The 23522-nt window shown below is 39.3% G+C and overlaps 1 protein-coding gene across 1 annotated transcript in view; it reads left to right on the top strand.

The window, feature by feature from the left end:
- The window catches only part of LOC137997688 (nucleotide-binding oligomerization domain-containing protein 2-like), a 73096-nt gene extending 58526 nt beyond the window's left edge, over positions 1-14570 (top strand). The window contains exons 9-13 of the mRNA XM_068843866.1: positions 3288-3476; positions 5543-5617; positions 6347-6421; positions 8180-8251; positions 9063-14570. Coding sequence (XP_068699967.1) covers positions 3288-3476; positions 5543-5617; positions 6347-6421; positions 8180-8251; positions 9063-11893 — 3242 coding nt within the window. The 3' untranslated portion in view covers positions 11894-14570. The remainder of the gene's footprint in view (positions 1-3287; positions 3477-5542; positions 5618-6346; positions 6422-8179; positions 8252-9062) is intronic.
- Positions 14571-23522: the final 8952 nt, after the last annotated feature.

Below are 23522 nucleotides of genomic sequence, written 5' to 3'. Positions count from 1 at the left end.
CTTTTCAGTGTGAAACATGTATTAGTGGGGAATCAAACTCTCTCGCACATGAAAGATGTTTCACTTGCAGAATTTTTATTTTGCAAGATACAGCCATGAATTAAAACACAAATTGATCGTTGAATTGTGTACTTTGCAGACAATATATTTCTTTTGAAAATTAAATTAAATTGTTCACAACTCGGTGGTTACAAAACGAAAACCAAAGTGGCCTACTCGCAGGCCGAGGGCCGAAATTGGAACACGCTGGTTCGAAAATACATATTAAGGAACACTCAAAGCAAGTGTACACAATACAATGGTCAGGGAAATGGGGGAAAAAGTGTTTTCATTCATTTCCGAATAGTCGCGCGTCATGGAAGTTTGTCTAATGACATCGCACCTCAAAACACGCGCTTTCATTGGTTCTTGAAGGCACATGATAAGCGGCCTTTGTTCCCTTACCTTACATTACATTTTCTCTGGAGAACTCTAAGTTTTTTCTGCATACACAACAATCTCGCACCTCCGCTCTATAAGGCTGTCACCTATCCAGAGTCGCGTCTTCACTCGGCTCCCTTGTTGGCAATAAAATGGGCTATTTGAGAACCCAAAACCCAGGTTAAATTAATTTGAATCATAGCACTTGATTTCTGCAAAGGACAAAACTCTCAGCCAGCAGTCAGGGTTTCCTGCTTCTCTTGTAACGTAAGAGCATGCACATACAAAATGACATATACAAAGCAAAACATATTAATTTTGTTGCACAACTACTCCAGTATGCAACAGGACCTTTGCTAAATGTTTAAGTGAAAGCTGTGAAATGCAATAACCATGTACTTGAATAGTAGATCTTAATGCTAAGCAGGAATGTGTTGTCACTTATTTTACTCCCAATTTGTTTATAGCAAATATGGAAGTTAATAGATGGTAAATTATTTTGCTTCGTTTTTAAATCTCAGGTGGAAAGAAAAGGAAACTTTGTTTGCCTGTCCCAGAAGACTGTTATGACATGCCCCCAAAACTCAGGGACAAGCCACCAAAATTGAGTGATCTTCCAGGTGCCACCAAACCCTGGGAAAATGCTGATCTGCCGATTGATATTTTGTTACTAACAGTGGAGGATTGTGAATTCTTGAGTTGTTTCTCATTTCTGGATCGACCCTTCAAAATTTACAAGAAAGAAGTTGGTCCGATCTATTTTGGATACACTGGTAATAATGGTGACCAAGAGAAGCTTAAAGTTGCATTAATGAAATGTTCTAAAGGTGCTGCAGTCCCAGGGGGATCATTAACAGCTGTAAAGAATGCTGTCAGGGTCTTAAGCCCTAAGGCAGTGTTTTCAGTGGGAACTTGCAGCGGTTTAAGCTCTGATAAAGTCAAATTAGGAGATGTAGTTGTATCTGCCAAGTTGACAACAGCAGCTGGATTCAAATCTCCTATAAGTAGACATATGAGTGATCTTGTTAGAGATGCACCCTGTGGGTGGGTTGCTCCTTTGGAAAATCCAGATGAATTGGAAGTTGAAGTACACTGTGATGGTGATATTTTGAGCCAAACACACAGGGGCACCCAACGACCAATTTGTTGGAAAATGTATTATTATACCCCAGTTAATGAAAATAAATGTTATTAAGGCATTTTCAGGTGTTTTTCAGTGTTGCTGGGAAAACATTATCTGTTCCTTTTTCCCAGCAAGACACACAAGAAATTTCCCAGCCAGCTAGATAAAATTGTTTGGTTTCCCAGCCAGCTGATCAAATTTTTTTCCCAGCCAGGAATTCCGCGCGCTTTCAAATCCCTCGATCCAAAACGACTGCACAAAAGCGACAAGACCGGGACAAAACAGATTTTTTCCACAAGCGCAATCACTCTGACCAGCCGTCGTATGTTTGTGACTACTCTCTAGGAGAGGGAAGGGGTTCTTTTTTTTTTTTTTTTTTAGTCGTCCTCAGTCTTCAGAGTTTCTACACCCAGCTCGGGTTGAAATGCTTGAAAAAGTCAGTAATTCCCAGGCAAAACCTCTATCAATAACAAAATTTCCCAGCCAGCTCATCGAAACACCTGTATTTTTGCCAGCCAGCAAGATTCCTCTGGGGAACAGATAAAGTGAGGAACAGATTCGTTGGGTGCCCCTGAACACAGGCAGCGAGGTGAGGATGTGCTGATCTTCATTTACAATATCCAGAAGCAATTGCTGTTGAGACAGAAGGGGAAGGTAATAGTTTTAACCATCCCTTAAAGAGCCCCTGTGACCAAAAAAAAAAATTCTTATTTTTCTTTGGATTTCTAAACTATGTTAACTAAACACTAAGTGACCCAAGTTTAAGCCTTGATTTAAAAAAAGACACCCGTTTATTTTAAATGGAATTTTCCTATTTGAGGGTCCGCCATTATACTAACTTTATGTTCTTGAGAGAGCTGGATCAAGGAGAAAATGACTTGGCTCACTAGTTTAAGTATGCAATGCGTGTGTATGCTGCAGAATTGATATGCAGCACGGGAGTTTAGGGCTGAAATTTTAAGCTAGTGAGCCTTTGACATCTCTTTTTCCTAGATCCAACCCTCTGAGGTCCATTTGGTCAGTTTTGAACGTGAGTAATGGCGGATTGCGAAATCCGAAACTTACACTTAAAATAAACGACCTTTGGATAAAAATCAAAGCTCAAAATTTTGCTAGTCAGGTGTTAAGCAAACACACTTTCAAAATCTGAAGAAAAAAAGGAAGTGTTGTTTTGATCACAGGGGCACTTTAATTTGTATTTAGACAAATCCAAGAAAAATCCTAAAATTATTAAATTGTGTTATCTCTATCAGTTTTGATCAATGAAACTGATTGGTAGCTTTCCAAGGAAATATTAAGCTAAGCAATTATTGTCTTTTCTGAACTTTTTCCGTGTGGAAGGGGCTTGTAAGAATCTGATTGGTAGCCAAGATTATTTTAGTGAATTAATAAGACAGCTGCCATTGAAATGCATTATCTCTAAGGTTGAAGGTTTCATTTTACTGTGTACTAGTAATGAGTACATACATGTAATACTATGTTGATAGAATATGGAGGAAATTATCACTTTGTCTGAGGAACATTTGAATCCAAAAAACTTGGTTGTTGTAACAAGTGAGGAGAATAGAATGGTTGTGAAGTGCACATTAATTGTTACAACTATCTTTTAAAAAATCAAAGCCATATTTCCTTTGGTGAAATTAAAGCTGCAGGTTCAAAGATTGAAGCAACAGAGTGTTGCTTGAAGACCTTTCCCTAAAAACATGAAGCTCTGTTGTTAACTTCCTATCATCCTTAACTTCAGGTGTTTTCGCTGCAGCCTATGATGAAAAGACTGAGTGGGTGGTAGTAAAAGGTGTGGCACGTTTTGTTAATCAAACCGAACTGTCAAGAAGTGAGTGGATGCCCTTTGCAAGTACCATGGCAGCCTCTGTTGTGGCAAAGATGCTCAATGACCCTGTTGTTTTCCAAGAATGGCCGCACTGTAACCAAGGTAAACTTCATCATGAAAAATCTGGCTGTTTAATGCAGTTGTATGTTAAATAAGTAAATAATTCTGCAGGTAATTCTGCATCATGGAATTCGTAATTTTATAGAATTTCGAATTTTTTATTATCAATCATTTCGATTTCTTTAATGTAAGTAAGTGAAATAAATAAAGTTTTTTTTTTTCTATGTTAATAATAATAATGATAATGATAATGATAATATTTGCTCAGTAAAAATGACTAGTATTTACAAGGCTAAAAATTCTTTAAGAAGTAAAAACCGAACGTTTTCGGGGTTAAGCCATCTTCAGGGTAGTTTGACCGTCCACATGATTGTGTATTTATGTCTATCAGGTAATTCCCATGCAATGGCAAGAGTTTTGCTATATAGCAATGAATTTGTTTGTTTAGAGCTGGTTTCCATTGTTGAATCACTAGGGCTTCAAAAATTTTGCGTTTGTGAAAGGATTGCACCGTGAAGAGTACACGGGCAGGTTCAGAGTCATTACATGCGTTGGAATGTTCTTGAATTCGTACCTCCACATTTTTCATGGTCTCCCCCGGATGTAACTGTTAGCGAAAGAATAGTCTCCTTTATAGACCACATGTGATCGATGAGTGTTTTTGTCTTTCAAATTGAAAAGGCTTTTGATTTTTTTAGTTTTCCAAAGGATGATGAAAATGTGATTGAAACCCGTGAATTTGTTCAATTTGGAAATGAGAGTGTCAAGTATTTATGAGTCAATAAGTCAACGAGTTAGTGCAGTTAATTAAACCATAAAATGAAAGCTAAAATTTCAGAGAGTGCTTAGGCCTAATCACTGAAACGACGGCTTAGGCTTAATCAACAAATTATTGCTATATTGACTGTGAGTCTATTGACTCATGACTCATTGACTCATTGACTCATTTGACTCATAAAACATGCGTTCTCTGGAAATGAAGGTTTTACTAAGACTTTCGTTTCTGCTACAGTAAGGGATCTTGATAAAAATTTTGTCGCGCTCTTCGAAAAGGAAGCTAGGAATCCGAATATCATCTTCTGGTGGATCTTTCAGAAAACTGTTTACTGTATGACAAATAAAACCCTTAAAAGTTGTTTCAATTGTTTTGACATCGTTGTCAAAATCAGAAGAAACGCGTTTCGCTCTGTGGAGGGCGCCAGTAATACAATTCCTTTTCCATTTGGTAGGGATTTCTGATTTTCAATGCGTTGGTAGTTTTCCTTGTTTCTTGTAGACTTTGCAGTTGAACGTACTTGTTAACATAAGTGAAAGAGTGTCGAGGAAATGGTCAGGATCTTCTTCGACAGTAGAAACGATGTTAGGATGGGAACTGTTGAGGCGCTCAAGTAGATCATCAGGGTTGTCTTTTTTTCTTTTTGGAGAAACAATCTTAAACATACCGGTCGTAAAACGTTGGGTTAAAGGTCGGACAACGTCGAATTCCAGTTTTGCCATGAAGATATTTGCGAGGACTGGAGATAAAGGGTTTCCCATACCGCATCCGTGAATTTGTTTGCAGTGTCACTAAAAACACAGTGTTCAGTTTCAATGGCCACGTCTACAAACAATAAGTCTTGCGAAGAGCGCAACAAAATTATCAAGATCCCTTACTGTAGCAGAAACGAAAGACTTAGTAAAATCTTCATTTCCAAATTGAACAAGTTCGCGGGTTTCAATCACATTTTCATCATCCTTTGGCACAACGTTTCAATTTGAAAGAAAAAAACACTCATTGATCACATGTGGTCTATAAAGGAGAGTGTTCTTGCGGTGACAGTTACATCGGCGAGATCATGAGAAATGTGGAAGTGCGAATTCAAGAACATTCCAACGCATGTAATGACTCTGAACCTGCCCGTCACCTACGTGACAGGCTGGCTTACACTCTGCACTCCGCAATCCACGGCAAGCGCAGAATTTTTGAAGGCCTAATGATTCAGCAATGGAAATCTATTCTAAACAAGCAACTTCATTGCTACATAGTCAGCTCGAATTGAACGCGTAATGTTTTTTTTCTCTTAACTCTGAGCGACTCACGTATTGTTCGCTTTCGTTTATTTCGACAGATGCTTCCTGCGAACCTCAGATGCCATCAGAAGCTCAAGGCAAATTAAAGAGAAAATGCGGTAACGCCCGAAAAGGTAAAATCATTAGGACTTTAACAAGTACATTGTGCAAATCGGCTGTTGGAAGGACAGTTTTCGAACATAGCCTATTTACTCACGTGACAAGGTGCCTTAGTTTCTTTCACTGAAGAAAGGATGCTACGTGGTGTTTGCCTAAAAAAGGAGAGTTTCAATTCCAGGGGGATTAGTTTCTAGACATCAACGTGACAGCGCTTTCTATATTTGGCCTTTGTGATGTCATATGCCCATGCGCTCTGTACACTTGAAGACACGGATGATAACCACTGATAGATTTGTGGGCCACCATGACCATTCCCTGAATTTCAATTATGAAAACCTTTCCAATATCAAAAATGTAATTATCGACTTTAGCATGTCTCTTTGGATTATTTCTAGTGAGCATCTGAATCTTTCCTGTGACCTTCCGTTTTTAAGGCAAAAACTGAATTCTGCCTCCCACCCACAGTCTTGGATAAAACTCGTCGGGAAAATGGTCATTCCCTCATTTGTCTGTGTGATAAAAGATCAACTTCTCCATACTTGCCCCCCTTCCCCTAATCCAATGTTGGTTAAGAAACGGTCAAAGGCTTGCACGGTATTTTTCACCTCATTATCAACATTGGTATGCGGTAGAGTGGGTACAAATTGAGAGTGCATGTGCAAGGATTTTCACGCCAGAATTTTTTCAGAAAGTTTTGTCCAAGATTGATAGCGTCTCAAATTTTTACTTTCAAATATTTACAGATATCTCTTTGACTGATCATGGCCTTTCACAAAAGAAAGCACGAGAAGAAGAGAAAGAGTCTAAGGAACATGCAGGTAAAGTCATGTAAACCGAAGCACGTTTTAATCTGATTCATAATTTAACTGACTGAACAGCTCTTTGAATTAAGGTTTTCTGGCAATTTTTGTTGTAGATACTGCCTATGCAGCCAAACAAGGAAACCTACAATCATAGGCAAAAGTAGTTGGGAAGGTTATGTAAATGAACCGCACCAGAGCTGTACTTAACCCGCTTCTGTTAAAGCGCAAAAGAAATAGTTTCACCTTCTCTTATATAGCTCCCCCCCCCCCCCCTATTCAATGTTAGAGGGTAACACAACCATTTCCCACTAAAACCATTCCGTTTTGCACAACATTGAATGGGGGGAGGGGGGGGAGGGGAGAGAAGCAATGAAGACATCAAAAGTGCTGACGTTCCCAACGGTTTTGTCTATGATCGTATGAGAATAGGAAAATCTGCTTTGAACGCTTATAACTCTCGCAGTATGTAACATGTGGCTACCATTTCTTATTCTGGAAATATTCTTATAATGTACTCTCCAATGCATAAATAAATCTCACATTACTGAAATTAAGTTAAAATTATCGTTTTATGATTTGGATTTCAGACTTGCGTGACGCTTCATAACGTTACTCCAAAATCCATTCTGTTAGGAAACTGTTCATTAAGAATGCCATAAAAAAGTATTTTGTTGTTTGATGTTTTATATTCGTTAAAAGAAAGCTTTATTTTTTGGAAGACGTTGAAAGAATGCCAATAACTGATATATTTCAATCGATTTAGCAAAAAGTGGTACGAGATGCGAGAGCACTCACATTACTCCCGACATCACTCCCAAAATAGTGCATTTAAAGCAAAGCTGTAGATAAAATATTGAAACTGGAGTGTAAACCGGGGCTTCAAAGGAAATAGTAATAGGACTTTTCATGGACATTTTAGCTTTATTTTAGGTAAATTACAACATTACTCCATAAAGAGAGCTGAAATTGAAATAAAGTATCTAATTAACTATCATTTCGACTCCTCCCCTTTTCGTTAATTCACGAAGGAATTTTCAACATGTTATTTGCTGTACAATTTAATATTATTGAAGTACTTGCAACAAGATATCCTAACACATGTATGGAAGTTTAAACTTGCCTTCTTTTTAAACAGATAAAGCCTAAAATTCTGGCAAAAAACATTTAAATGTTAAAGCAAGCACTTACTGTGTTTGTTTTTCAAAGGAACTGTAAACGCTAACTAAAAAGTCGTATTTCCAATTTAAGACCACACCCAGAATTTTCAGACAATCATAGACAAAAGTAGTTGGGAAGGTTATACAAATGAACCGCACTTGCATTAAAAAATTAGCATTATGATCTGTTCCATGGACTGAGTAAAATCACTCTTTTCTCGCCTAATAAATCATTGTTGATCCCACCTTTGCTTTGAACCTCAAAGCACTAGAAACAGGTAAACTGAGTCGGTACAATGCTAGCAAGGCTATCACGTCTCGTAACTTTCAGGCACTATACACCCCACTTGTTTTCACTTGGAGAACATTTTGTGTGAGCAGCATTGCAAAATAATTCATAGAAAATAACATACTCGGACTGGGCAGCATTCATCTGGGTTCTGGTTGCGCTGAAAGATCTCTTTGAATTAGTAGGGTTAACGCTCTATATTTGAATTAGTAGGAAACTAATCATCAGAACTGATGAGATTACGATTCAAATGAGCTCGTATTGTGTGCGCCGTTTATGCGAATGCCAACCTTAAGTCATGTATGGTTTGTTATATGATTTTGACAGATGAACAACGTCAGGTCCTATTTACAGGCGAAAGCCCTCCATCGTCTTCCCTGGCTTCTCATCGAACGAAAGGTATATGCATCCTTAAAAATAAGTGCGATAGAGGCAATTTGGCAATGTTGGAAATCGACGCGGCGAAAAAAAATCGTACAATATGTTCAAAATATTGCAGTAAATTGTGTTGCGCAAAAATGAGCAATTTTTACATATCAGCTTTTTTGCTCTGCCCAACGTGGTTTTAAAGTGGATTTATTACTTCATTATAATTGTCACTGCATTTCAGTTTGAATATATTATTATTCTTATAATATTGTGTTGGTTTTATGTTAACTCGTGCTCGTTTTAGTTCTTACCTCTAAGCACTGTGATACGCAACCCTAACACTTATGCACGCCGGCAGAAAACATTTTGTCGGAATTTTTTGTATGAAAACAAACGTGGATAGGACAACAGGTTCATTTAGAAACTCTGCTTGTGTGTGTACCAGAAATGACTTGTAAAGCGGCGATACGTAGGAAAATCAGCCAAGAGGGCTTGCATACCACTGACACCTCTAAATTAACTCACAGGATCAAATTTAGCATGTGATAGTCATTTTCTGACCCGCCAGCTTTTCAGCAAATATGTTTACGTCAGTACATTCTCGCAATTTCTTCACGAAACTTGACTCGCACACCTTATTCGTGTGAATAATGAATCTTAATGTGAAGACGGATTAGCCAGGAAATCGGTAAGCCAAGAATAGTCTACCAGAAGGAGGGGATGGATTTTCGCTTTGAAATTGGAAATCGTCTCTCACTCCTGAAAAAAGGAAAAGCTGGTAACTCTGAGTCAACCAACTTCTAAATTGACCCTATTTTCTTGGTGTTTGTTTGTTTTGCAGCTAGTTCTCCATGTCAAAGTGATATCATAGAATCCATAAGACAAATTTACCAAAAGTGTGAAGGGGTGGTTTGCCCAGTTCCTTGGTGTGAAGGGTTCAGCTTCCAACTAGAGAACATTTTCACCAGACTTAAGATAGTCGCAAAAGAAAAGACACGCGGAACGCTGACGAAAGAAATCACCAACATGACAAGTATTTTTACATCACACGAAGATTGCCAACATCCACGGATTGTCCTGATTGAGGGTGAACCCGGCATGGGAAAGACGACCTACTGTCAAAAGCTGGCATATGATTGGGCAACTAAACAAGACTGCGAATGGGACGAGTCTTTCCCAAGAGTAGAGGTGCTCCTGCTCCTCAGATGTCGTGAAATTAAATCTAGCATCCGGGAAGCTATTGTCGATAAAATTCTGCCGGAAGAAATTGACCCAGAGTTAAAAGACACGTTTTTCCGTTTCTTGCGAGAAAACCCTACTAAAGTCCTGTTAGTGCTCGATGGTTTAGATGAGTCAGACCCTCAAAAATTGGCTGTGTACTTTAGTCTTGTTCAAAGAAAGCTGCTCCCTGGTTGTCACATTGTTCTTACTTCTCGTCACGAAGCAGGAAGTAAAGTAAGACCTTACTCGGACACACTGTTGGAGATTGTGGGATTCACGAGCAGTGATGCGAAGTGTTTTATAAGGAAGTATTTTCGAGACGCAGAACAAATGGGAGAGAAGCTAATAAATGTACTGTGGCATCCGTATGATGATAATGATGATGAAGGTGATGATGACGATGATGATGATGATGATGATGATGACGATGATGATGATGATGACGATGATGACGATGATGACGATGACAATGATGATGATGATGGCGATGGCGATGATGACGACGATGATGATGATGACAATGATGATGATGATGGCGATGGCGATGATTATGACGATGATGATGATGACGATAAAGATCATCATGTTAAAAGGAATTTAAAAGAACTAACAAAAAACCCTTTAAATACACTTCTGCTTTGTGTGCTTTTCGAAGATTTTGGCGGCATTCTACCAAACAACAGAACACAGCTGTACGTAGAGATTGTTCGCTTCGTTTTGAGACGATACGAAACTAAGCACCACTTACCAAGTAGTGGTAAAGACCTTCTAATAGTTTACAAGAGGGAACTGATCACCCTAGGAAAAATGGCGCAAGAATCTCTTTTTAAAGGAGAGGGGCATTTCGATGACGTCGAAGGGAATTTCACGGAAAGTCTGTTTATTAAATTTGGCTTTCTCTCGATCCAGGCTGGCGGTCGCAAGAGAACGCCTTCTTTCCGTTATAACTTTTTTCACAAGAGTTTTCAAGAATTCTTTTCTGGTCTACATCTTGCGTTTTCTATCCTGGATGGAGAAATTGATAAGGAGTCAGTTCTGACTGACGAAAGATACTTTCGTGAACTAAATCAAGTTTTCATGTTCATGAGTGGAATCATAGCCTCACAATCCGAGGAAACGGCAGTGTCGATTGTAAATGGTGTTGCCTCACTTGTAAATGTGAGAGGCCACAGATCTCCGCATGACGAAAACTTGTACCTGAAGTTGGCTTTAGATGTCATAGAGGAATGTAAACCTTGCTCCGAAAACCTGTATGCTAAATTAGCTTATACCTTTGGCAAAAGTCTTGATTTGACGGAAATTCTAATATACTCCGAACTACGTACGAGCATTGCTGCCCTTTTTGAGGCCCTCGCAGTAAACACCTCCCTTACTACTTTGAAATTGTCTGGCAAAATCATTGGTGCTGGGGGTGCTACTTCACTTTCCCAGGCCCTCGCTGTAAACACCTCCCTTACTACTGTGGATTTGTCTTTCAACCCCATTGGTGCTGAGGGTGCTACTTCACTTTCCCAGACCCTCGCAGTAAACACCTCCCTTGCTACTTTGGATTTGTCTAGGACATTCATTGGTGCTGAGGGTGCTACTTCACTTTCCCAGGCCCTCGCTGTAAACACCTCCCTTACTACTTTAAATTTGTCTGACAACTCCATTGGTGATGCGGGTGCTACATCACTTTCCCAGGCCCTCGCAGTGAACACCTCCCTTTCTACTTTGAATTTGTCTCGGAACCCCATTGGTGCTGAGGGTGCTACTTCACTTTCCCAGGCCCTCGCAGTAATCACCTCCCTTACTACTTTGAATTTGTCTTGGAACTCCATTGGTGCTGAGGGTGCTACATCACTTTCCCAGGCCCTCGCAGTAAACACCTCCCTTACTACTTTGGATTTGTCTACCACATTCATTGGTGCTGAGGGTGCTACTTCACTTTCCCAGGGCCTCGCATTAAACACCTCCCTTACTACTTTGGATTTGTCTTGCAACTCCATTGGTGCTGAGGGTGCTACATCACTTTCCCAGGGCCTCGCAGCAAACACCTCCCTTACTACTTTGAATTTGTCTTGGAACTCCATTGGTGCTGAGGGTGCTACTTCACTTTCCCAGGCCCTCGCAGTAAACACCTCCCTTACTACTTTGTATTTGTCTGACAACTACATTGGTACTGAGGGTGCTATTTCACTTTCCCAGGCCCTCGCAGTAAGCACCTCCCTTACTACTTTGTATTTGTCTGACAACTACATTGGTGCTGAGGGTGCTACTTCACTTTCCCAGGCCCTCGCAGTAAACACCTCCCTTACTACTTTGAATTTAATTTGCAACTCCATTGGTGATGAGGGTGCTACATCACTTTCCCAGGCCCTCGCAGTAAACACCTCCCTTACTAATTTGTATTTGATTGGCAACTTGTTTGGTGCTCCTTACCTTAGTTTTGACTCTCGCATGAAACTGTGACGAGCGTGATCTTCTTTCTAAATGTTTCAGTGTTTACATCGACGCCAGCAGGATCTTGACTGACAATAAGCAAGGATGACGGCGACTACGAGAACGTTGTTGTTGTGTAAAAATACTATTTCTGTTTACTGTAATAATTTTCCATGTCTCTCCTCGGCTTGGAAAGTGTGAATACACAATCCAGGAATAAAACTGATGAATGGAGTGTGGATATTTAGAGAGAAAATAGTCATGTTCTCTCGTTCTCCTCATGACCTCAAATTTGATCTTTCACGTCGTAGTCAAGACGAGAACGGCAAAAAAAATCTATCAAAATGTAAAACGCACGTGCAGGGCGTGCAAAGCTTTTTTTTTTTTTGCCCACAAAATATGCAAATTTATGGCGTTCTCGTAGCCGTTGTCGTAGTCGTTGCTTAAGGTCCCTATTGTCTTTTAGTGTTGTTGTTGAATTTGACGACTAGCTCACTTCACCTTCCCACCTCTTGTTTGTTGGTAAGCATGCACTGAAAGGTTAAAAGTCACTTTCTTGCTAGTACGTCACGAGAAATTAAGGGTTACATACATAGAAATACACCCAGTTTTTCCCTTGTGATATGTTTCAGTTAAAGTGTTGCTCTGATAAAAAATCACAGTCGAGTCTTTTTTTGTCTTCGGATTTTGAAAGTGTGTTTGCGGAACACTTGACTGGCCAAATGTTTGGATTTTACGGTCCGCCATTACTTACGTTCAAAACTGACCGATTGGACATTAGTGGGTTGGATCTAAGGGTTAGGTGACGTTATTTACTCACTAGTTAAACGTTTCAGCCCGTGAATGCAGTTTATTATGTATGCAAAACACGAGTTTAAAAGTCTGAAAGCACGAAACTCCCCTGCTGCATATCAAGTCAGCCGCGTACACACGCACTGTGACTTGAGTCTTTGACGTCATTTTCTCCTCGATCCAGCTCTCCCAAGATTTTAAAGTTGGTAATGGCAGACCATTTAAAAGGAAGATGTCAGTTAAAATCTTGAAATCAAAGCTTCAAACTTGGGTCACTTAGTGTTAAGTTAACGTAGTTTTGAAATCCAAAGAAAAAGAAGGATCGATTTTTTGGTCATAGTACAGCTTTAAGGTATTTTACATAAAATAGAAAGGAAGATGTGGTACTCAAGATGTCCGCATCGATGGTAGACAGCAGGCGCGCAATCCGATGACTTTTTATACTTCCGTCAGTTTTCCTTTTTGAATGTACTTCAATTTCACAAAAAACTCAAGCCGGTCAAATGCTAAAAGCGCCAGTTTCGTTGCACCACATTCTTTGTCTCTTTTTTAAAATAGACCAAATCGGCTAACTCAGTGTTGTGCCTAATTCAGATCCATTCAGAATAAAAAGTTTTGTTCCAAGCATTTTCATATTATTTAAATGTGAATGCTACATTACCATGTAAATGCATTATAAACCCGAGTGATTTGAATGGAAACTTTTCCCCTAGTGTATAAACGTAGTCTAAGAAATGTGTCTGTACATGAATGCTCTTTACAAGTTACTGACTGTGATAATATCTAAATCACTTCTGAACAAGTGTTTTTTGAAATACCTTTTTTGGTGAAATTCTACTTTTCTTTCGAGCACAGTGCTCCTGAATATGTGAGAGCAGGATAACAAATGAATTTTAATAGAAATTATTTGGGCAAATGTTAGTAAATGTATCAGCAACACGTTCGTATTAAAAGAGATACAAGCACAAAACGGTAAAAAACAAACGGTAAAAAAGGTGAAATTGGACGTTTCAGAGTAGTCATGACTCCATTATCACGGAAAAAATTATATCAGATAATGCAAATTACAGCATTTAAAGGGACAACAACACGTTGATTAATTTTGTCAGGTCTCTTAGATACAAAGAGTGCTGCGGCTTTTCAGATTCAGGTTCAGTAATCTGATTCTTGTAAAATAAATTTATTTACATGCTAATAGACCTTATTCATAAATGGCGGTCACATTTATAATTCTTTTGTTCACGTGCAAATTAGCCTACCAAGCCTCATTTTAGAGCAAGAATTCTTTTCAATTCACTGTATGGTATCGAGGCTTGGTAGGCTAATTTGCACTTAGACAAAAGAATTATAAATTGACCGCCATTTATGAATAGGGTCTATAACAACAACTATTTAAGGCACATGCTAGTTTCAATAGGCCATTCTCCAAATGTCAAATATTCAGCTTGATAGTGAGGCGGTGAGGACAAAAAAGATCGAAACACTATGGAATGAATTTGAAAAATATTTACATATCATTCACTTTCCTTTGTCTTTGTCCTCTAAACCTCTCTTTCAAGCTTAATTTTAATATATCCAAAAAGGCCTATTCAGTGCTTTACTTGATGCATCAATATGCACGTTAATGTTGTTAGGTCTCTTAAACTGCAAAGATTGCTGCAGCTTTTCACATTGAGGTTTAACAAATCTGACAACATCCTTGTAGAGTAATTTATTAAGGTGTTCGCTTAAATGGTGTTTTATTGTGTATAAGCGATATCTATATATTCCTGCGTTTTCAAGGCGAAACAAATAATGTTTTTTTGGTATCCTTTTTATGTAATTTTTCAAAGGTCTTATCAAGGAAATTTCTCGATTACTTTGCTTTGTGTAAATATAGTGTTTTGTTGACGAATTAAATCAATTTAACAAGAGAGTTTGATCGGTTTATTTTACTTATCGGGAGCAGCGAGTTTAAGAGGGTCCTGATATTCTCTTACCTGAGGATTACCATAGAAACATGTTTCAACCCGAGTTCAAGGCTCATACCGTCATTTTCCGTAAGGTACCAAAACGTTCATCCTCACGGTCAGGTTGTTAGGGCAAGGAGTATTTCTTAAGGACGAAAAAGAAAACGTTTTCTTTTCTTCTCTTATTTCCTTTGTTAACCCTTTTATTCCCAAGATCGAAACGTTCATTCTCCAAAACGAGTACTTTAGCTTTCTTTGTTGAGTACTCATGAGAATTTGGTGTTAAATCACATCTCTTAAGCTGATAATTCTCTTTTTTCTCAATACCTGTTTGACAGAGATTTTATTGAGATTATGAGGAGAATTTACATGTTCATTACTCCTGGGAGTCAAAGACAGAACCCCCACTATATACCCCTGGGCACCCGAGTACATGTCTCTTATCGTAGACAACCTTATCCCACTATCTACCCCTTAGTCTCCAAGTATCTTTATCGTATCTGAAATGAATGTATATTTGAAGTGCGGGTTAAAGACGAAAGAGAGAAGTGATCCTCTCATTTATCTGGACAATTTAAGAAATTGTCTCTTATAGTAGACACGCTTACCCCACTATCTACCCCTTAGTCTCCAAGTATCTTTATCGTATCTGAAATGAATGTATATTTGAAGTGCGGGTTAAAGACGAAAGAGAGAAGTGATCCTCTCATTTATCTGGACAATTTAAGCAATTGTCTCTTATAGTAGACACGCTTACCCCACTATCTACCCCTTAGTCTCCAAGTATCTTTATCGTATCTGAAATGAATGCATATTTGAAGTGCGGGTTAAAGACGAAAGAGAGAAGTGTTCCTCACACTTATCTGTACAATTTAAGCAATTTAAGAAATTGTCTCCTTATAGAAATCTAAATCTAAAAAAATCCAGGCGGCTTTCAGGCGGCTTCAGTAATTAGTTGGTAGAGCACTGTGGGTCATGGGTTCGGATCCCGTTGGAGCCACCTGAATTTTCCTTTTCTGTCAAAAAGAGACAGTTGCTTAAATTGCGCAGATAAGTGCGAGGATCAGTTGTTCTTTTTGTTTATCGCATCCCTTGGTAAATGGAAATCATTTACATGGTGGCTTTGAAAATTCCCTCTCAAGAACATCTCCCTCACGTGCTCACTTGGAAAAGCTAATCTGTTACATGGTCCTTAGATCAGGAAAAAGATCACCCGTAGTTTCATGCCCGAAGTCCTCTTCCTTTTTAAGATATAGTGATTTAGTAGTACCCGAAATACGCTCGAAAAGCTTCGGGACTCGAGTTTCGGCAAACGAGTCCCTGCATGTTAATTGCGGGGAAACAAAAGCTCCGTGGATCGGTTCGCTACAAGACTCGAACTCGAATCATACATTTTTCTTTAACAATCTGTTATTATGAGCAAGAAAAGTAGTGTACGCCTTACGCGTTTTATTCTAGAGCGACAAACGTCAGTGCAATCAATGTTCTTGGGACAAAAAGAAGAATCCTGCCAAGCTCGTCGGTCGGAGAAATCACATGATCTTCTGTTTAAAAATTGTTTCCTTTTAGCGTCACATTTTTCGTTTTAGTTCTCGCTCGATAGCTTTGGTTCTTGGTAAGAAAAACAAATTCTGCTGAAAATTGACGTTTTCTTAGACAATGACCTAAATCTTCCTTTATAGAGCACCTATCTTCATAAGAGAGCATAAAGATCATACCGGTCACACGGTAAATAAAATAGTAAAATAAAAGTTCGGCTACGCTCAGTGATTGGTGGACGAAAATGTCTTGCCAACTTGTTGACTAATCAGAAGCTCACGTGCGTTTTGCTGCTTCTCCTTAGCGCCGGCCGGCCTCACTTATCTGCGTCGCGTTCTGATTGGTTTCATTGCTCGTCTGTGTTCTGGGTACTTAACCACCTTAATATATCTTCAATTTGCGTTGCAAGGCACTTTGAAAAACGTTCCATGTTTTTTGACGCACTTGTTTTGCATCGTTTTAGGGAAAAGACACGGTCTTCTATGATACTCTATCGAATGAACCCTGTTTTCTCTCAGTTGTTTTAAATGCTCCTCGTTGACTGACTCTAAGAAACTATCATCAACGGAGGAGAACGCACAGCACTTGAAACCAAAAGACTATGAGATTGAAAGAAACAAAAAGAGGGATTTCATTAGCTGGGTCGGCAAGTTTTTTTTTTCTTTCTGTAATCATCACTTTGATTAGTTTTATTTGTATCGATAATATTTTAAGTCTAACGCGAGCAAATTGTTATACCAGCGCATAACACATTTTACCATTTCTCCCAGGAACCTCGTCTTTAGGGAGCCACAAAAGTTAACGTAAATGGTATAACCATTTGAGCCACTGACGAGTTGTTGAAAGACACGGGTTTGTCTGTAAGTCAACGTCACCGGATTGGCCTTTCTTTTTGAAAGAATTTCTTTATTGAAAAACAGTTTTGATATAAAGACGCAAATTTTTGTTTTCTGTATAAATAAAGAACTAAAGAGAACAACAAAAATCTTTCGAGGTTTACCTCCACAGAGGAGGTCAAGTCGAATTCCATGTCTCTGAAATTCGCCAATTTTTTAACCGTCATTTTGAAAACAGTTTAAGTCGGATAGTCTCAGAAATTTTCTCATGAATTATACGAACCATCATGAATCATGTTCGAGAGACTGAGTTAAGATCTCGGTCGGTATACTCGAGTGCGGATTTTTAGCACAAAAGACTACACCCTGGAAAAAGCCAAAGTGTGTGGTTTTCTTATGTCTGCCTTGGCCACAGACCATATGCGGAAAGCGAGTGTGGGGGGCCAGGAACCCGTTTTTCTGATTGGTCCATTGAAGTCAGTGATAGGTTACGTTTTACACTGCTTGTCTTAGCTACTAAAAGACGACTTAACTTGCTGACCCTCGCGGGAACTATGAGGGGACGTTCATTCACAGATACCAAAGGTGATTCCTTTCCGGTACCACGGACAGTCTGGCCCCAAAAGCAGTCTTCATGCAAGAAACGATGATAACATAACAGAAAATAAAAGCAAGCACATAAAGGCAAATGATTAAAATGATGAATTTCTAATTTTTGGCCATTTTCTATAACAGCTGTGGCGGAACTTGAGAAACGATGACGTCAAATGGAAATAGGCCAAAATCTGCTTATTGAGCCCTTTGACTTCCAGGATTGATCAATATGTAAATTCTCCTCTCAATTTCAATACACTGTCAGGTAAACAAGTACTGAGAATGAAGATTATTGTCAGCTCAAGTGTACCATCCTGATATAACACCAAATTCGAATTCTCATGACCTGTCAACGTAGAAATCTATGAAAGTGATGATGAAAATAAATTTTTGATCATTGGAGTCAAACGGGTTTTTCCATTTTACTTCGTTTCGTTGCTTTCCCTTGAGAAACAACCATGCGATAGCACAACAAAACAAAACAACGATGCGATAGTTTATGGAAAATGCCAGCTCGTGAGAATACAAGAATACATTTGTTCATGATTTCTCCAAACTAGAGCGCCTGTCACACCAGTTTCATTTCTACATGACGGATAACCTGCCCATTTTTCTCATATAAAAATGATCTCAATTTTTTACGCAGTGATTAAAACCTATTGACTCCTGAGGTTGAAACTTACCATATTTTCTCGATTAAACGCCCCCGGCGATTATTTTAAAATCGGCAGTTTTGACCCGGCTTTTTTTAGAGGCCGGCCTTTAATCGGGGTTCGGCGATTTAGTATTACCGATCCTCAGTCTATCCTCGGAGGCCTAGGGGCAGTTTGTCAGTGCGGGACGATTTTCCCTTGGATTACCCGAAGTTACAGTATTATGGTACTGTACAGACGGCTCGTGTACCAAGTTGCCATCAACCTTTGTATCACTAACAAACAGCACATAAACAACATCTGAATGATGTATGAGCAAGTAAATGATATGAGTACAACCAGGGACAAAATAAAAGACTTCATTACAAAAGCAAATAACTTTCGCTGCAAGATCAAATTTACGGCTTAAATATCAGAAATAGAAATTGCATTCTTGGACACAAAAGTATACAAAGGCGACAAATTTAACAAGGAGTCTATCCGTTGACGTGCAAACACCATATAAAGAGAGAGAGACCTTTCAATACACAAAGTTGTATTCGTGTCATCCACCAGGCGTTACGAGAGGATACACAAATTAAAAGGGGAAGCACTACGGCTTCTTCGAACATGAGAAACTTCAAGCTACGCCTTAAAAACAGAGGATATCCAGAGAAAAAGGGTGGAAAGACACCTCTTTGACGTGAATTTCACCAAGAGAAAAAAATCATTCAGAAAAGTAAAAATAACGATGCATACTGCCTTTTGTCACACAATTCCACCCAGCACTTCCTAATTTGAAGGTATGTACTTATGGGAAATAGCACTTAGTTCAAAACAAACCACATTTAATGCAAATATTTAAGGAGCCTTCCCTACTATTACATCGCAAAGGAAAACACCTAAAAGATATCCTGGTCAGAGCTAAACTCTGAAGAGATACGATCATTTGTAGACAGCAGGAGTCACGCAGGCCCGTCAACCAAATCGCACACTGTACTTGGTATGTCGTAACAGTGTCATTCAGGGGATTACCATTTACTTGTAGCCGGTCCTTGTGACCTCGACCCCGAATAAACGCCGGGACCCCGATTAAACGCCGGGCCCCGATTAAAAGACTCAGGAGTTTAGTTCAAAATCGGCAGTTTTGACCCAGCGTCTTTTCGAGGCCGGCGTTTAATCTAGGACATCTAGGTCCAGCGTTTAACCGAGAAAATACGGTAATAAATTTTACTCTATCTAACGCCAGACAATAATTTTACTCGTCAATGGGGTTCGGTTCAGGAGTCAATTGGTTAAAATTGCGCAAATTTGTATTTTGAAATGACGCTCTTGTTGCTGTCTCCGTTTCTTTGGTAGGACGCTCCAGTATCGGAGAGCTTTTAAAAGAAACCACGAAGACTACACAGGAACGGAAACGTCCGACTCACTTCAAAATGTAACCTGACGCTATCTTAAAAACTCAACCATTATTCCACCTTGTTCACGGGTGAAAAATCGTTGATTCCTTAGGTAATGAAAAATTTATCCACGAAAGTCATAGTGAATAAAATTCGTACTGATTCTAAATGTAGCCAATCAGGAGCACCAACGACAAAATTCCACTGTGAAGAAATATTGCTCGTCCAATCAGCAACGTGAACGACGAAATTTCACTAGTGATGAATGAACGTATCGAATGGAACGGTCATCCGACAGCCGTTGCACAAAAACCGCGCACTTTCAAAAATGGCGGAGGGAAGATTTGCTTCTGTTTGCGCAGTTGAGGAATTTATTTTAGAATAAGAAAACAGAAATGCCGCTCAAAAAATTGGATGAGATTTACGATTGCTTTGAACGACTTTTGAAAACGAAGGTCGTAGACAGGGAAATGGAAGTTATTCCAGCGGTTGAGCTGGATGAATACTGAATACATCAACAAATTTATCAACTGCGTCCGCGCTAAAGACGGCAATGAATACGAGCCGACTTTCCTTCGAAGTTTAGTGGCTAGCTTGTAACGACAGCTGAAGAAAAAGGGCTATTCCGCAAGCATAACAAACGACCTGGTATTTGAGAAAAACAGAGAGGTTCTTTAGTCCAAACAAAGACAACTAAAGAAGCAAGGAAAGGTAAATAAACCCAAAGCGCCGGCAGCTTTGACAAGCGACGAACTAAATGCACTCTTCACTTTGGACTACTTTGGAACCATTGTTTATTGCTTTCATTGCCCCACTCCATTTGTGCGAAATTAATTTGTCTATCAAACACTACCACGAAAAAAAACCTCAGTACCTATGAAATAAACACATTACAGCATGGAAAATGCTTTGTACGATTTTTATTCACTCGTTGTTTCGTATCAGAAAACTCACTCGTTCGCTGCGCTCACTCGTTCGTTTTCTGATACTACTCAACTCGTGAATAAAAATCGTACGCGCGCATTTTCCATGAAGTAATCTCTACATACTGGGTTGGTACGAACGGTATTGAAGTAAAGATGAAAATGAACGATTCACTGTTATATGCTCTCGTAGTCGTCGAGTGTGTTCTATTTAACATTTCTTTGTCTGGTTCGACTCACAACCATATTTGGTAAATCACGTGACCAAAACAGAAAATGCTTAAAAAATCAGAGAGTTAACTATGTTTTTCGCAATTTCTTAACGCAACAGTATGAGAACAGTCTAACACAAAATCTATTGCGTGGATTTAAAATATAACTATTTCTCAAAAAAATTATGACGTCATAAGGCCCTCCTTTGATACACTTTTCAAAATATCAGTTCCCCTTTTTTTCCAAACAGAAATGGCATGCTACAGTTGACGAAAAATGAAGGCACGGTTACCATCTGTTGAAAAACTGCCTCTCCCTCTCATTTCCTGAGAGTTTTTACATGTTTTTCACTGAAACGCACGGCGGAGGACTTGGACTAATTAAGCATGCGCCTTCTAATTGAAGTGATGCCAGATTGCCAATGAAAAAGTTACTTCATAGAACCATCCATGCAACCGTTTTGTAGAGCTCTTTAACTAAAAAGCTTCCATAGCAAACATTGTCTTTACGTACTTTTAAAGTGCCACCCCCCTTAACCAATCGTATTCTTGCTTTCTGGTGTTGTCGTTGCCGCATCCGTCATCGTTTCTTTAGGGAGTTTAAGAAACGGCGACGGCTGCGGCAATGACAACACCACAAAACAATAATATCATTGGATAACTGAAGAGGAAAAACAATCTTGCTGCACGTGCGGCACGCATTTTAACACATATTTGCGGTATTCTGCCTAAATAACAAAGACGTCAAGTCACCTTGGTTGTTTTGTCATAGATCTTTATGGTCTCTACTTTAAGATCTCGGACGGGAACCGGCGGCGATAAAAACGTCACCTCAAAATATAATTTTGCTGTATCGTAAGTCTTTTGCGATTATACCATCTTGTTCACGTCGCACAATGTGGGCAAAGTATCCTAAAACTAAATTGGTTAGGAGCGGCTGCTAAGTAAAAGGTTGACATATGTACTCTCGCGTTGTCGTCAAATCCTCAAATTTGAAGACCTCAAATATATGGAGACGGTTATGAAACTCGACAAGTTTCTTTGTTTTATGTTTTTTGTTTGCTGTTTTGGTCCTCACCGTGCCTAAGCCACACCCTTTTGTCCAAAATGCAGCCAATCAAAAGTTTCGATTAATTTATTAAAAACTCAGTTTGTGAACCGAGGACAAAAGATTGTGCACGGTCACAGTCAAGTTGACATGAAGCGCTTTGTGACTGTACTCGCTTTTGAAGTTTTAAGAGTCTCACAACCAGTCATCTAAATGAACTTTGCTCAGAGTAACGCAAAAACATAAGCAGAAATGCGTGCCGCACGTTCAGCATGATTGTATTTTCCTGTTTTAACCAATATGGTATTATCGTTTTGTGGCGTTGTCGTAGCCGCAACCGTCGTCCTTTCTCAAATCTCTTCAGTCACCAGGGAGCATTAGCAACATGGAGTTTAAGAAACGACCACAGGTCTAGATCTTAAACTCCCTCTTAAGGTCCCTAACGACAACGGTGATGGAAACGAGAACGTCACAAATTTGCATATTTAGTGAGCAAAAGCAATAGCTTTGCACGCTCTGCACGTGCATGCTATTCACTTTTGTCCATTTCTTTGCAGTCGTCAGCAATACAACAGCGTGAAATGATCAAATTTGAGGTTTTAGGGAGAACGTCAGCGCTTGAGGATAAATCTTCATTTTCTCCCCTAAAGCGGGAGCGCCGTTCATACTGGTTTGTTTCTTGAGAGGTTTGCCGCACCTTTGTCACGTTAAAATACTTAAAACAGCCACGAAGCGATTACAAGAACGCGAATTCACATTTACCGACGACGTTCTATTATCAGCGAGGTCGACAAGAATAACACATTTAATGAGAAGAAAATTTGGCTATCCACGCCGTGCACATCCGTTTGAAATTTTGGTTTTTTTTTTTTTTTTTGGCCGTTCTCGATCGTATAGAATAGTCGCGATTATAAGATCGCGAATTCACATTTAACGACGACATTCCATCATCAGCGAGGTCGACGAGAACAACACATTTAAAGAGAAGAAAATGGCTATCTACGCTGAGCACATGCGTTTGAAAATTTGGTGTTTTTTTTTCCCGTTCTCGATCGTCCTATCGACGACGTAAAATGGCCGACATTAGAGAGATTTAGCATCACCTTTACGTGAAACGGCAAACGTCGGCTTCAGTGCCGTTTTGAGCTTCATGTAAAATGGAGTGAAGCTTGTGACTTTAGCTTCGAGTGACCCAAGGACAACTTGGAATTGGACTCTATGAATCTCGTGTATTTTAAATTAGTTAGCAAAAAACAAAAACAAAACAAGTTTAAACCTCGTTTGTAGAAAAGGATGCAATGTAAAATGAAAATCCTTTCCAGTCAAATTTTAAAATCCTTTCCAGTCAAATTTTACGGGTATTCTCGTTATTACATATAGACTCAAAAAGCTGTTTTGTGATTGCATCCTGGTGATCAAGAAAAGAAGGCGTTATTCCTGCACTACCAAGTGCCTCGGCACAAGATTTACCAGGAAATATGTAACCTAGAGCTCGTTCCTGGACTCTTTCTGGGTCAGCTTGTAAATACTTTTATAAAGAATAATGAAACGCGGGACATGCGTAGTCCAGCATGCATGTATGCATGTGCAGTAGTAGTGTGCTACTCTAGCGGGGATCTCTAGCGGGGATGCCCACACGCTTTAATTAACTGAACTAGGAAATACAACGTGATCGTTCCATGCCAAACTGTTATTAATTATGACCCCGAGTAGCTTGGCACCTGTGGTAATTGA

The sequence above is a fragment of the Montipora foliosa genome, chromosome 3 (assembly GCF_036669935.1).
Source record: "Montipora foliosa isolate CH-2021 chromosome 3, ASM3666993v2, whole genome shotgun sequence".
Lineage (NCBI taxonomy): Eukaryota > Metazoa > Cnidaria > Anthozoa > Scleractinia > Acroporidae > Montipora > Montipora foliosa.
This window is presented reverse-complemented; position numbering and strand designations above follow the sequence as displayed.